The sequence below is a fragment of the Nansenia antarctica genome, assembly GCF_963989245.1.
Source record: "Nansenia antarctica genome assembly, chromosome: 6".
Lineage (NCBI taxonomy): Eukaryota > Metazoa > Chordata > Actinopteri > Argentiniformes > Microstomatidae > Nansenia > Nansenia antarctica.
The window spans coordinates 34,048,875-34,065,583 of NC_137676.1; the positions used below are offsets into that span (position 1 = coordinate 34,048,875).

The window sequence follows — 16,709 nt, forward strand, 5'->3', positions numbered from 1 at the left end:
TTCAGCAGCCGTATATTGTCAGTAAAAGTCTCTAACAACATTCAAGCATTGTTTCTCGCACTCTCTTTGGGCTCCAATTTGCTTGCGCAAAAGTGTGCTGCGCACCGCAAAGTTTCATTAACATGGATGATGGACGCTACATTGACATGGACGCTACATTGGTACATTGACATGGACGCTACATTGGTACATTAACATGGACGCTACATTGACATGGACGCGACATTGGTACATTGACATGGACGCTACATTAACATGGACGCTATATTGACATGGACGCTACATTGGTACATTGACATGGACGCTACATTAACATGGACGCCACATTGACATGGACGCTACATTGACATGGAAGCTACATTGGTACATTAACATGGACGCTACATTGGTACATTGATGCTACATTGGTACATTGACATAGACGCTACATTGACATGGACGCTACATTAACATGGACGCTACATTGACATGGACGCTACATTGGTACATTAACATGGACGCCACATTGACATGGACGCTAGATTGACATGGACGCTACATTGGTAGGGCTGCACGATTAATCGATTTTAAATCGAAATCGCGATTTGAAATTATGCGATTAGCTAATCGCAAAGCCTGCGATTTGCCTGCGTTTTTTTTTTTTTTTTTTTTAAACCTTTATTTTACCAGGAAGTCACATTGAGATTAAAACCTCTTTTGGAAATTTGATCAGCACTCATGGAATGCCTCTTGTCCAATCAAATTACTTGGTCTCTTTATGACTTTGAACCCGGCGCTCTCAGAGCGAATTTACGAACGCAGGCATAGGTTGTGTCACGACAGTCAGTCCAATTATTATGAGACTTTGGGCTAACGTAACGGAGACAATTAGACACCACATGGCTTACTGGACGTATGATAAACGTTAGTATGTTATAATTGCGACAGGTAAGTGTACAATTTCACTATACTAACTGTACCAGCCAAGTGCATGTCGGTGCTGTTAGTCCAGCCTTAAACTTAGCTTAGCTAACTTGTAGTCTTTGAGACGGTAGCTTAGCTTAGCTACTCATGCTAACCCGGCGTTAAAGTACAGACACAGAGTTGACAGTCTCAGCAACCTGCGGGTTGGTGTTTATATCGTATAGCAGGCTTATGGATACATGGAAGTTAACTGTTCTGTTGTCAAACATGAATGTGTCCTGTATGCATAACCTCATACCATTCGTTCATACCAGCCGGCTTTAAAGACGCAGAGGTTAGCCTAGCCTAGCCTTGGGCTGAAGTATGTCACAGATTCCTAAGTCAAGGTGACGTGTGTCTGTGCTCCATAGTCAGAGACCACCATTCTATCATTCATCAGTTCGACTGTTGACCGAGTCATCTAGATGTGGTCCTTTCAGTTATAGTCACAGTGTATCCCCAAATGATCATTTTAATAGCTGGATCATCTTAGAAAGTAGCCACCTGTCTAGATGAGATGAGGTTATCATATATACAATTCATATCTTTTAAGTTCTCATCCTTGCATTAGAATTAGAGCAGTTAATAGTTTGATGGTATCATGTGGTAATGCTCTCTGAAAATAGGTGATATTCATCCAATCACCTGCCAAGTATTTTTTGAAAGTACCTGCCCTTTTCCAAACAGCTTCCAATTAAGCTTTCCTAGATGGTTGTGTGAAACAAACCACCTGAGTCAGGTTAGTAATGCTCCATCACATGTTTTAATCTGAAGCTTGATTTTAAAGCAACCCAACTTTAAAGCAACCCAATGTAAGTTTAGTTCTTTCACTCGTAGCTCGGGCTGTGGGGGTGCTAGAGGAGGGAGCCTCTAAGTCCCCTGAAGACGTACAAACAAACTGCACGTTGATACGACCTTCCTAGCCGGAGATATGGCCACACTTTACAAAAACTCCCTATTATTTTTTTTATTTTATTTTTTTTGCTATTTTTAAAAAAAAAAAACGCAAATTAATCGCAATCGCGATATCTGTCCAAATAATCGCAATTCGATTTTTCCCCCAAATCGTGCAGCCCTATACATTGGTACATTAACATGGACGCTACATTGACATGGACGCTACATTGGTACATTGACATGGACGCTACATTGACATGGACGCTACATTGGTACATTGACATGGACGCTACATTGGTACATTAACATTAACACACCCCTGTGATCGTATGAACATGAGGAAGATAACCAGCCTTGAATGGACTCGATACGGTTCTCCTATCGAGATGGACAGACCGATAAGCAAAGCTCGGGAAATAACTGACGCTTTCGTTTTCAGGCAATGAATTTACACCCAGACAAGGTGCCGCTATAATAAAAATGGCAATGCCTGGTTATATGGTTATACTGCGTTTCTGTCTAAATGTATAGTTTCTAGAGCCATGGTGTGTCATATTGATGGTATTAAGAGGTGGAATAATTCAGGTAGGACCTGCCTCTGACGCTACATTAATTGGTACATTGACATGGACGCTACATTGACATGGACGTTACATTGACATGGACGCTACATTGGTGATTTTGTTTCAGGAAACGAGAAGGGGGAGGGGCATGTCTCTGCTGATCAGGACTTCACCGGAAATGTTGGAATGGACAGAGACCTCTTTGCTGGACTGTCACAGGGGAGGAGCATACATTTTTGACAAATACAACGAACATCCATATCTATAGTTGTAGACAAGCTCTAACATCATCTCACCAACCCGGCAGCAATAAGCCTACAGCCATGCAGCCAGCAGAGTAGGAGATGCAAACCTTCAGCCAGCCCAAAGAGGAGGGAGCGTCTCCCCATCCACCACAGATGACTATAGACTTATGCCAGGGAAGTGTCATGCAGCAAGACCAAGGTGATCAGTGGGTAAACAAGGAGCTGGTCATACAATAGCTACCATGCTTAGATGTTGTCCAAAAATGTTTCATTTCTGACCATATGACGGTGTATTGATCCAACAAACAGCTTCATGTGGTTTTGGGTTACCCAGAGCCATAGATATACAACGTACGGCAAACTTCCTCTGTGTCGTTTTCATCAAATGCAAACATTCTAGTCAGTAATTCCAACAGTAATACAGATGTCTTTTAACGTTTGGTGCGGACATGGCAACCATCAAAATCCGACATCTCTTGCTGAAGTGTGTAGATGTATGGCTCTGGTGCTACTGCTTCTACAGACCGAAGGGGGCCTAGTTCAAATACTTGATTGTGATATTGTATAATAAAGAAAGCATATTAAAGACAGACTCCAGCAGGGGCAGCGAAAGTAACAGGACGTGCATTTCCACATTAATCAAACGAAACACTGATGTCAATGCAGAAAGCGGCGAGTCCGTGCCCCCGTTTTCATTGCTGCCGAAGGTTTTGAGGAGTTTTTTTTTGCACAAAGTAATACTTCATACATGACACCTTTTGTGCACCATCTAGGGGAGGGCTTTTAAGAAGATGGGAACCTGCCCTGGAGCAGGGTCAAGGTCCAGGGTGTGTTGCTGTCGTCACATACATGACTCGACGCTGAGCAACCTTTGGGACATTTGGGAGTTATCCAGAGTTGGTTGTTGACTAGTGCTGTCCCAAACGACTATTTTTCTAACGATTAATCTAGCGATTATTTTATCGATTAGTCGATTAGTCTAACGACTAATTTATCGGTAAGTCTAGCGATAATTTTTGTACTGATCGGAAAAAAAACAACAAAAAAAACCTTATTTGTCTCCACCTCACTGCTATGTTTAGCCAACTTGAATGCCAACATGGCCATTTAGAAGTCTGTCCATCACCACAACACATAGCTAGCTAGTAGCTACATAGCTAGCTAACGTTACTCTCGCTGCTATGTTATGATTAGCTAAATTGATGCTAACGTAGCATGCGAGCTACGAGCTAGATAACGTACAGTAGGTGCGAGCACCACAATGACAATAGGCTACCGTAGCTAGCCAGCTACATAGCTAACGTTACTAACACCAGAAGACAAGACATACGAACTGTGGTGAGCTACATTGCTTGTGTAACATTAGCTAGTAGCTATCCATTTTTCACTCATACACTTAATTGTCTCGCCTGGTAAAATAAAGGTTTAAAAAAAAAAAAAAAAATAATCGCCATTTTGTTGATTTACGACTAACCGACGCATATTACGCAAACCGACGTATTGACGTAGTCGATGACGTCGACTAATCGTAACAGCCCTATTGTTGACCAAAGTCGTCTCACTAACTCTGTGACACCACTTGTGTGATAGAACTGTCTGGTGGCGGCTTGGTGCTCAGTAAAGTGTGAAGTGTCAAGGCGCATGACTTTTCCCATGTCCCTTTTCAGTCAAAATATTATTCAAAAGAAATGTTACACTAGAGTGCACTTTTCATGTCAGAATCGTTAAGGATGTGACAGCAATATATATTTTTTTTTTTTTGCTGGAGTTGGTCTTTAACACGTGGATGGTAATACCCTACATCACACTACAGAGCCCAGCCCAGCTTGGTACTGTGCTGGCCTGGCGACGGTGTTGGAAAGGGAACACGTGAAAAAGAAAATGTGGGAGCCAGTACGGTTTGGGTGGGCCCTGTAGTGTGGGAAAGCCCCTAACTAGGTCTGTGGCTGGGGAGGGGGGGTTGGGGTGGAGGGGGGCTGCTGACCTGAGACACAAGCTGCTCCTGTCCTCTCCTGTCTTCTCTCTGCTGAGATAGTACACACTGTCACTAACCTGCTGGTGTCCCATGGAGATGAGAGGGTTTGAATTAGAAGTGTGTGTATGTGTGTGTGTGTGGCTCGGGAGTTCCCTCTCAGTTGCCATAACATCCACTGACCTGGTTGTACCCTCTCAAGTGGACTGACTCTGTTCCGGTTAAGTCTTGCTGTGATTTTACATCGTCCAGCATACCAGAATTGAGTGAGAACATCCTTGAGTCTCCTCAGACCTGCTAGCCCAGGTCAAACACAAAACACAGCTCTGCCTTAACTCACTAAACTGACAAGGAATTCCAGAACACTCACCACCTACAGTGCAAAAAAAGTTGTATGTGGTATTTCTAACTTTATTCACCCTCAACGCTAAAAAGAGTTAAGCACACGCTAGGTGTGATACAGTTCTGTTCAGAACGTTTCAGTTCAATTCTACTAAGTACTCATCACTGTGGTTTTAACACCAGTGTGGCGCTTATAGTCATCACAGTAATGATGGAAGGCCTTACCCTAGTTCTCTCACCACGCCAGAGTGCTTGACATGAGCTGGATTTTTGAGGTGCAAGGAAATAACACCTGAAATGGTTCCCATGACCATCTACACTCTCTTCAAACTCTCATGGGGATTTCTCTGAGCTGTTCGGCATCAGTGGAAACTCTCAAAGCCCTACTGATGATATGCAGATAAGGGATGCAGTCCCTCGTAATAGGGAGGGAGAGTGTGTGTGTGTGAGTACCTTGGCTGCTGTCCTCCTCTGTGCTGCTGAAGTCGTCTTCATAGTAGGTGTTGGAGTCTGTGGAGGCGCTGGCGTCACTGCTGACCGAGCCCTTCCTCTGCCTCTGCAGCACACAGGCCTGGGACACAACAACAACATAGTCATAGTCTACACACACACACACACACACACACACACACACACACACACACACACACACACACACACAGGCCTGGGACACACCAACAACATAGTCATAGTCTACACACACACACACACACACACACACACACACACACACACACACACACACACACACACACACACACACACACACACACACACAGGCCTGGGACACACCAACAACATAGTCATAGTCTACACACACACACAGGCCTGGGACACAACAACAACAACATAGTCATAGTCTACACACACACACACACACACACACACACACACACACACACACACAGGCCTGGGACACACCAACAACATAGTCATAGTCTACACACACACACACACACACACACACACACGCCTGGGACACACCAACAACATAGTCATAGTCTAGTCTACACACACACACACACACACACACACAGGCCTGGGACACACCGAGGAAGGTAAGCGTGGGTACCTTCTTGTAGGCCGTGGAGAGCAGGGTGACCAGCAGGTTGGTGAGGGGCACCGAGTCGATGAGCCTCTGGACCCTCTGGATGGAGCTGCTCTGGGCCATGATGTTGAGCTCAGCAGGAGGCCCGTCGCTGGCCCAACTCTGCCCGACACAAAAGGGGGAAACGTGAATGGAGCCTCACCTCCAGACTCACACAAGGGACCCGACAGTCGTCGCAATCGGTACCGTTAAAACTGTCGTCAAAACTGTTCCGTTTCGTTAAAGCGGTTCCCGCAACCGTGTACGAAACAGGATTTCATCCCGTTTCTATTCCGTGGTTAACATAAGTCAATCGGACCCTATAGCAGTGAAGAACTGAAGCATGTGTGTTTGCGCGGCGGAGTTAAAAAAAAATAAAAATGTTTACTTACGGCGCTCACCCGGTGCAGGGCCTCTACCTGCAGGTCCTGGAACAGCGAGGTGAGGAGCTTGATGGCGTGGTTGGCCAAGATGACTGACAGGACTCCAAAGCCTTGGTGTCTTGAATAACGGAAAGAGAAATAGCCTTCAGTCTCTACAGCGAAAAGAGAGACTGCTCTTTCTCTCCATTTATATTATTAAGTACACAAACATTCCAACTAACTATCTTCTCACATCCCAATACTTTAAACCGGGGTCAAACGCATAAATACTTTGACATACTTGATTTACTTTTCCTGGCCACGGGATAGTCCCAAAAGTGCTGGCCGAGCTTAGTCACAAACATATGTCATACGTATTTGACCCAGATTTTGGTGAAACTGTAAAGAGAAAGTATCCACCCCTTTAAAATCGACTATATCAAATTGTGTAGCCTTGGAACGCAACACACTAGTTCAAATAGATAGTGCCAATGAAATTCTTTGATACATTAGGAAAACGTTTGCTCTTAATTAATTCACGTCATAGAAAAGGGTGAGGTTATGTATCCAATCCAGATTTCAGTTTAGTATTTTTAACACATTTTCAAACTTAGGTTGTGCAAACCTAGGTTGTGCAAACCTAGGTTGTGCAAATCAGTGATGCAAATTCTAAATGTATTCTAGGCTACATAATGGGAACAGCAACACAATGTGAGCAATGTACAGTGGGGAGGGGGAGGGTGGATACTCTGGAAGGTCACTGTGGTGACAGAAGGCAGCTGACCCTTTGCCAGGGCCCAGTTTGGGGGACCCTGCGCCGTCCTTGGTGCGGGTGGCGATGTCGCGGACCCTGAGAGCCGCCAGGGGGTCCTTCTCCTTGCCCTTGTCGGCCAGGGCTGTGGGGCTCAGGTTCAGGATCAGGTACAGGCTGTTCAACAGGCACCAGGCCCCCAGCAACTGGAAGTTCTGATAGTGCTGTAGGACGGAGACGCACAACCAGAGTTACCATGGAGACGCACAACCAGAGTTACCATGGAGACGCACAACCAGAGTTACTATGGAGACGCACAACCAGAGTTACACTGGGGGCTCGAACGATTACTGGTGGTTCTCAGAAAAAACAAGACAAAAGCGCATTTTGACAGTTTTCTTTCGTCCCACCACGTACCTCTCCTCCAGCCCTACGGGAGCTGCTGATGGCTTGGCCGATCATTTCATAGATTTCCAGCTGATAACACAGAGGGAGAGGGAGAGAGCAGAGTTTGAATTAATGCTAAATCATGTCTATCAAGCAGGGGGGGGGGGGGGAACGAACAAACAGGGATTGGTCTTCATCTGCTTGTGCAGAAATACATTTTGCATCACACGCTCCACCGTCACATACAAGTGGAGAAACATTTTCTTTGTTATGTTTGAGACCCCGATATCAACATTTCTTATGAACATTTCTGCCAGGTTGATCGAATGTTGCACTAAATATCAACGTGTCCTCTCAATATCTGCACAGAAGTGCACACCTGATCTGGGCTTTAGTCCAAATGTAGGTGTCTATCCATCTCTTAGTCCAGCTGCCTATCGTACATCTCATATTGCATTTCCATATTTTCATATTGCATTTCCATACATACATATCCATACACTTCAATGGTATTATTCTTCACAAGCCACAGGACAAACATACTGTTAACACTGTCGCTGGTTCTCTAGAATACTAGACAACAATGAGGCTAGCTTGACCAGCTCAGAAGAGCGCACCCCTAAAACCATCTCAGAAGAGTGCACCCCTAAAACCATCTCAGAAGAGCGCACCCCTAAAACCATCTCAGAAGAGCGCACCCCTAAAACCATCTCAGAAGAGTGCACCCCTAAAACCATCTCAGAAGAGTGCACCCCTAAAACCATCTCAGAAGAGCGCACCCCTAAAACCATCTCGCACTTCATAATCAGGCCTGTAAAGGACAAAGAAGCAGGAAAATATACAGTGCTGAGCATGTGAGTATATTTAATCATATGTGACACAGCCCAATGAAAAGGGCTACCTGTAGGCGAAATCATTTTTCAGTTTTGTACATGTGCTTAAACTACAGATTGTAAGCTTTCAAATGATGCATCATACATTGAAATCGGAAACAAATTGAAGACGACATGAGTATTTGAAAGTTGCTACACCGGAAATCACTAAGCACAGAAAATCCCCATCAAATCATCATAATGAATCCCCATCAAACAACAAGAAACGAAGTCATTGTGTTATAGATTACACTTATTTAATGAACGTAAAACTGTTCGGAAAAATAACGAGTGGGTACTTCACATCTTCGAGTTGAATGTTAGCTAAAAAAACGAAAATTTGAAGAAAAATAAAAAAAACTTCAAAGACGAATTTGACGTCTTTCTCATTTCCGAGAGGTGTCCAGAAACACCAGGAGCAGTCACATATTATCATGTTATATGGCTAACTATGTGCGTGCGTGTGTGTGTATATACTTGAGTGTGTTTTTAGGAATAGTTTCTATTTGCATTAGCCTAGGCCTACCAGTGTTTCCTCTATATGCATTGATTCGTGGCGGGCCGCCACGAATGAATTTTCTCCGCCACTAATTGATTCAGTTATTATGACCGGAGAACAGAAAAAATGCAGATTGAAGCTAGATTTTGGCCGCTTCCAGACCTACATTTCGTTACGATTTAGGGTGTAGTAAGTTACAATATGTTGCAATTAACCACGTCGTTTGTGTTCGCACTGCAATCGAGACTGAATCGCTCCCAACAGACGCGCGAGGCGACGCACTTGCAAAACAGTTTTGTGATTGGTCCGAATTTCGCGGGACATTTGGATTTCGGTCACTCTCCTCTCTCTCTCTCTTCGCCCGTCGCCCGTCCCTTTAATCCCGTATGCGTATCCTAATCGAAAATGCAACATCAGCAACGGCTGTGGGTTATTGCATTTACTGCTGTTCTCTGGTTCATGTTCTTATACCAGTGCTCAGTATACAAGTATTTTAAATGAACATTCGTAATGTATGTCTCTGATGTTCATGGTCAACTAAATCTGCCTATTTTGTGAAACAAATAATGTTCCCGCTAATGAGTTAACCGAGCAGCCTCGCACCTAAGGCTAGTTTCGAACTATTCATAGCAATATGCGCGGGGCAAAAATAATCTATTGCCTCTAAAATCACCACGAACAGAACGGCGGAGGTACGGGTAAACAAGGCTCATGTCGGTGTCATCAAAGGTAAGAGTTGGTTTTTCTTTAACTCAGCTGATCATTACCTTGCTGTTGGTTGTTTACCGAATGCTCCATCTGACTGTCACACTGTGATTTTACTTGTGTAAACAGTAACGTTAGCCCGTTTTGTGCGTGTACTATCATGTAGGCCTACTTCGTATTGATGAGCTGATGATCTTTCATTGTGTGTGTGTGTATGTATGTGACTGTCAGTCACAAGTTTATATTCTACGGATGTTGTTCAGTGCTGTATGCGCATGTTCCGCATGTTCTGCTGCAGCTGTAGGATATGTTGGTATTTGATCACCTTCTATATAAAATCACCTGCTCGGCTTTAATGACTTAACCGCTATTATGTTTGCCACCCTCATGAAATCACGTCTTTGTTTTGAACACCAGTGCGCGTTTTATGCGCGTGCACGCGAAAGTTCGCGCGCGCTACGTGGGCGAAAACACACCAGCCCGCCACGAATGTGAAAAATCCTAGAGGAAACACTGCCTACTATATCATAGTGACAGCTCTGTAGTAGTTCTGGCGGCCAGACCATCCCTTAACAGCTGTGTTTTTATTCTTGTGTTATATCATTTCTCTTAGATCAGATGATGACATCATCAACACAGGACCCTTCCCTGCAGGTGGACAGCACTTCTCTGCTCCACCATCAGTGAGGTAGGCTACTTAGCGGTCATTGTAACAGAGCTTCAGAGTTCCCTGTGCAGAGACGGGAGAGTCTTTCAGAAGGACAACCATCTCTCCAGCCCTCCATCAACCAGGCCTGCATGGGGAGACGGAAGCCAAAGCCCAGCTGGCAACCAGAACGTGTCAACTCCTTAGACCAGAGTGTTATGATGACCTTCTGTTAGAGTCAGAGTACGGTAAGTGTGGTTTGCCTGACTAGACTCTGGACTGGAGATGGACTGATCTGTGGAGATGGTAGACCTTCTGTCAGATTCTCCATCTATGCACAGGAACACTGAAGCTCATCAAGAGTGACCATTGAGTAGCCTATACCTCCCTGATGGTGGAGCAGATCAGGGCTGTCCTTATAATATATACATATATGTTACGGTACATGTGGGAATACGGTACATGTGGGAAAAATAGGGTTAGGGTTAGGTGCTACGTCGATTTAGTACATGCTGGCATGTCTAACCCTCACCCTAATCCTAACCCCAACCCTAACCCTAACCCTACCCCTACCCCTAACCCTAACCCTAACCTTAACCTTAACCTTAACCTTAACCCTAGCACCCTAGCACCTAACCCTAGTTTTCCCACATGTACCGTCTTCCCACATGTACCGTAACATATACAGTATATATATATCTGGGTTTCCGTTAACCGGTAATTCCCGGACTTTGTCCGGTAATTTTTTTTGAAGTCCGACAAATTGAAAAGTCGTCGGACATATTGTCCGGACATATTGTCCGGACATATTGTCCGGTGAAAATAATTCCCTTTGAATACAATTCGCTAAAGTTCACATTCTGATTCCTTCTATTTTAAAAAAGACGAATATATAGGCTATGTACTTCTTTTATTATGATATGATTTGACACCGGCATGATGATGACTCCTAATGTGTAGGCCGGCCTATGCGAAACAGCGCACAGGTGCCACATGGGATTGATGCCAGATGGGATTACAGCTTAACCAGTCTATTACCGCTTAAACACAGTAGCCCATTCGGCGGTAACCCATGCCTATCTGGCAACCCTGCCAACCCGTCCACCATAGTAATACGGTTTCTTGATTTCCCATCTATGGGTGCGTTCGTAAACACGCTCTGGAAATCCGATCAGCACTCGCGGAACGCCTCTCGTCCAATCGAACGACTCGGTCGCTCTGTGACATCGAAGCCAGCGTGCGCTCCGGCGCTCTCAGAGCGTGTTTACGAACGCACCCCTAGAAGTTTCTAGCCAGCTAGCTGAAGCTGCTACACACACTAGAGCCATGGCGACCGAACGGCAAGTTAAACAACATACTATAAAAGTGACATTGTTTTACTCATTACTCATACATTTGTTGTCATTCAGTTATACAGTTATGTTCTTCCCATTGTCATACTCCCGAGCTAAACGAAATGCCTTCCCAACCAGCGAGACTTATAGAAATGACGTTGTTTTATTGATTTAAAAAAAAAGGGTAAAACTGGAAAGAGAAAATAGAAAACTCACATTAATCCCAAACAATTTAACAAACTTCAGTTAACGTAATGTGGAGTCCGTTCATTGATCGATGCTGTCTGTTCAGTTCCCAGTGAGGCGCCCGTTCAGCGCTGGACCCGTTCAGCGCTGGATTTGACGCATGGCATAGCGCGCATCCGTCAAATCATGTTATATTATTATATATTATATAGCTCGCATCTAATCGTATCGGATGAGAAATAGACATTAAATGGCATATATAGGCCGCTACACAACAGTAATCACCGCGACAAACAGCTATATTAGATTTGGAGAAAAAAAACATGATTTTGCAAAAAAAAAAAAATATTATATTTTAATATGATGACCGGAATATATCACGTTTGTCCGGTAAATCGAATTCTTCCCGGACACGATGTCCGACGGCAAATTTTTCTAACGGAAACCCTGATATATATATAACACAATTATATAACACAAGAACAAAAACACAGCAGTGAAGTCTAGCCAATCAGGTCAGAAAAGCAGGAAATCCTGTTTAATCAGGAAAAAAATCACATCCCTGTATAATTCACGAGCATGTAGAAATTGAAAAAGGTTCAAATAGAACCCAGCCTGTTCGGCTGCAGAAACTGTGGATCAACCCATCATGAACTACTGGGACTGGGGTGAAGTACGACTAAGGGCTAGAAGCGTGTGGACTGCCCTCCTCTGATAACGGAGTGAAGGACGGGTGGGATGTTAGGGTTGCAGTACGTACACATTTCTGGACAATGGTAGCGGCGTCGTTTTCGTAGTCGTCCTCTTTGGAGCCGGTGGACGCTGTGCGGAGCTGCAAGCCGCTGCCCACCTGGAGGATGGCCATGCACGTGGCCACGCTCACACCTGGGGCAGAGGAGACATCCACCTTAGACATGGGGCTGGGGACTGGGGGCTGGGACTGGGGCTGGGGGTGTGGCTGGGACTGGGGCTGGGGGTGTGGCTGGGACTGGGGCTGGGGGTGTGGCTGGGGGCTGGGGGTGTGGCTGGGACTGGGGTTGGGACTGGGGCTGGGGGTGTGGCTGGGACTGGGGCTGGGACTGGGGCTGGGGGCTGGGGGTGTGGCTGGGACTGGGGCTGGGGCTGGGGGCTGGGGGTGTGGCTGGGACTGGGGCTGGGATTGGGCACGTTTGTGAATAATGGACTAATTCTCAGGTTGTTATCAAATCAAAATCAAGCCAGTTGCATGTTTAATAAGGACCCAGAGCTGGGAAATGGAACTCGCGAGTGAGTGCGGTAAAAACGTACCGGCATACAGGCAGCTGAGGGCCAGCACGGTCATGTCCAGGAGTCTCCCTGGCGTCAGAGGCTCCAACACGGGCAGGGAGAGGGTGTCCAACGCCATGGTGACGTCTATCACCAGGGAGTGGAACCTGAGCGTTGACAGGACCACAGAGAGGGGGGGGGTGCAAACATTCAGAATGCAGTGGGCCAGTCGTATGACGGACATGACGGTACAGTACACAACGTTCTAGGCATGCCCGACCCTCTTACAAGGTATTGCATCCCAACTGTAAAAACCACATATCCAAACGTCTTGTGCAGCTTATGGATGTGTAAGACGTGCTGAGAGAGGGAGACCAGACAGACGTGCTGAGAGAGAGACCAGACAGACGTGCTGAGAGGGAGACCAGACAGACGTGCTGAGAGAGGGAGACCAGACAGACGTGCTGAGAGAGGGAGACCAGACAGACGTGCTGAGAGAGAGACCAGACAGACGTGCTGAGAGAGGGAGACCAGACAGACGTGCTGAGAGAGGGAGACCAGACAGACGTGCTGAGAGAGAGACCAGACAGACGTGCTGAGAGAGGGAGACCAGACAGACGTGCTGAGAGAGAGACCAGACAGACGTGCTGAGAGAGAGAGACCAGACAGACGTGCTGAGAGAGAGACCAGACAGACGTGTGAGAAAGAGAGACCAGACAGACGTGCTGAGAGAGAGACCAGACAGACGTGCTGAGAGAGAGACCAGACAGACGTGCTGAGAGAGAGAGCAGACAGACTCACCCGTTGCGAACGGCGGTGGCGTCGGCGACCGTCGCCGGCATGATGAAGAAGGAGTTGGCCGACACGGCGTCCTGGAAGCGGTTGATGTAGCGCAGGAAGTAGGGCAGGTTGAGGCACACGCGCAGCAGCTTCTCAGACCCGCCTGCCGGAGAGAGGAGAGGAGCATTTAGCGTGGCGCACACACACGCACGGGCACGCTCACACACGCGCACACACACACACACAATCCACATTTTGTTGCGTTATAGACTCATTTTAAAATGGATAAGCTATCAATCCACACACAATACAATTAAATTAATGACATTTCGGTACATGTTTAAATGCAGAAATACCTCCTGAGAAAGACATCCTAATCTACACAGTGGGTACCGGTAATTGATTCCTATGCAAATCCGAGACCCTATAAAAACAAGGACATTCCAAAATTACATGAACTATTATCGTTGCATCAAGATAAGACTCAATTCAACTTATTGAGTGATTTGTTGATGACATTTTTGTATTTTAGCTCATTTGAAGTGTCATAGTAAAGGGTCTGAATACTTATGTACAAGGTATTTCTGTATTTCAATTTTCAATACATTTACTGACATTTCTAAAAACATGTTTTCGCTTTGTCATTATGATTTGATCGAGGGCAAATTATTCTAATTTAATCAATTTTCCGAAGGCACTGTAGCTTGAATCTAGATAGATATAGAGAGAGAGAAAGAGAAGAGGATTGAGAGAGAGAGACCGAAGGAGAGAGAGGAGGACTGAGAGAGAGGGACTGAGAGTGAGAGAGAGAGAGAAAGAAAGAGAGAAAGAAAGAAAGAGAGAGAGAGACCGAAGGAGAGAGAGAGAGAGACCGAAGGAGGGAGAGAGAGAGAGAGACCGAAGGAGAGAGAGAGAGAGCGAGAGAGAGAAAGAGAGAGAGAGAGAGAAAGAGACAGAAACGATAGTACAGCTACTCACCCAGTTCCTGTAGACTGGACACATTCTGGGAGATGAAGGCGTTCTTCATCTTGGCCTGGAGAGTCTGATCTGCCGGCGTCTGGTCCTCACTCTCACTATCAACCTGCTCACAACACACAACAGAACCATCAGAACCCTCAACCTGCTCTCAGAACACACAACAGAACCATCAGCCCAGCAGAACTCTCAACCTGCTCTCAGAACACAGAGCAGACCCATCAGAACATCAATGTCCACAGTGACTAGGGACGGGACGATTATCGTGTTTATCGTTAATCGCGATAAAAACACCCGCGATAACTTTATCGTGGAGAATTTTAATTAGTTGAATAATCGTCATAATCGTTTTTTTTTGGTTTTGTTTTGTTTTTTTAAATTATTATTATTTTTTAATGACTGGACTTTTTAAATAGGCACTACATTTTATAAACACTGCTTTGTCTGACTGGTGGTCCCCAGCTGATGACCCAGTTAGGCCCACATAGGTGTTCAGTGAGGTGTCACAGCACACCTGTTCTAAAGGCACTGTTGGAGGTGCGTCAGGCAGCAATGCCCAGCAGGAGTACCATCACCTGTATCATGATTTGATCTGTCTGTTTTTATTGTATGTATTAATGTATGTGACCTATGTGTGTTTTTTTTTATTATTGAGTTTCACAGAGACATGTACACAACAGGACATAACAACAACAACTAGTATCCGTTGGGGAGGTTATTGTCCCATTAATAGTAGAAAACTAGTTTTGCACTTTGTTATGCAGTACATTGTCCATAAACAATAACAGAAAATGTTCTTTCTCTTTTTTATTTATTTAAACAAACTAACAAACAAAAAACAAAGACAAACAAAACAAAACAAAAACAAAAAAACAGGGGGGGAGGAGGCCATGTCACATATCAGAAATAAACAGAAAAGAAAATGACAACAAATGCCATAATATATGGGGGGATCACCCCCATCGGAGACAGCATCCATGTCTTACAGTCCTAAACACAGCGGCAGCACAACACCAGCACAGTAAATATTATTGTGACCCATACATTGTAGATCTGTTACACATTAGTCTTGTGTACTTTCTTGAGTGTAATCCACCAAACCTTTCATTACAATGGCAGCCAGTCTGGTACCAATATAATCTAAGAACGGAGACCAAATCTTATAGAATGTCTTTATTTTACACTTAGACCTATATGTCAGATATTCCATAGGAATCATATCAAAAATTACCTTGTGCCATCCAGCTATTGTAGGCGGTTTGCAGTCTATCCATTTCAGCAATATATTTTTCCTTGCACAAAAAGTAAGGATACACAGAAGTCTTTTGGAATGCATACTTGTAAGTTGTTTGTCTGGCAACCCAAACAATAGACACATGGGGTCCTTATCCAATGTAACATCTAGAATTAGATGAATTTTATCCACTATGCCTTTCCAGTAATCATCTATATATCTACAAGTCCAAACACAATGAACAAAGCTCCCAACCTCGGTAATACACTTTGTACACATTTCCGATTTGTTATGATCCATTTTATGTCTAAGTTGGGGAGTAATCTGCAAACGTTGTAGTAGTCTAAATTGCGTTTCCTTCGTCCTATTACAGACTGAGATGTCGTTTGCCGATTGCCATATTAGTGACCAAGTTGCTGCATCAGTATTAATGTTCAGGTCATTATTCCAGTCTTTGGGCGTAAATGCAGGTTTGCCTTTATCATATTTCGAAAGTGCTCTATACCCAAGCCCCAGAATGCCTCTCGTCTTTCCAGCAGAGACTATCTCCTCCAGCGGAGAGGGTTGGTGACAGAGGCCAGTGTCTTTTTGGCTATTTAAAAAACTTCGTATCTGAAGGTATCTGAAAAACTCATTTCGTGGTAGGTCATATTTCTTACATAATTGGTCAAATGAAAGTAGTATT

General features: G+C 44.8%; 1 protein-coding gene across 1 annotated transcript in view; it reads right to left on the bottom strand.

Moving 5' to 3' along the window:
- The window catches only part of ubr4 (ubiquitin protein ligase E3 component n-recognin 4), a gene marked incomplete at its 5' end in the record, with an annotated part of 98,586 nt that overhangs the window by 72,293 nt on the left and 9,584 nt on the right, over positions 1–16,709 (bottom strand). The window contains 9 exons of the mRNA XM_080534371.1: positions 5,415–5,532; positions 6,034–6,171; positions 6,450–6,549; positions 7,195–7,385; positions 7,579–7,638; positions 12,551–12,675; positions 13,078–13,202; positions 13,837–13,978; positions 14,794–14,896. Coding sequence (XP_080390497.1) covers positions 5,415–5,532; positions 6,034–6,171; positions 6,450–6,549; positions 7,195–7,385; positions 7,579–7,638; positions 12,551–12,675; positions 13,078–13,202; positions 13,837–13,978; positions 14,794–14,896 — 1,102 coding nt within the window. The remainder of the gene's footprint in view (positions 1–5,414; positions 5,533–6,033; positions 6,172–6,449; positions 6,550–7,194; positions 7,386–7,578; positions 7,639–12,550; positions 12,676–13,077; positions 13,203–13,836; positions 13,979–14,793; positions 14,897–16,709) is intronic.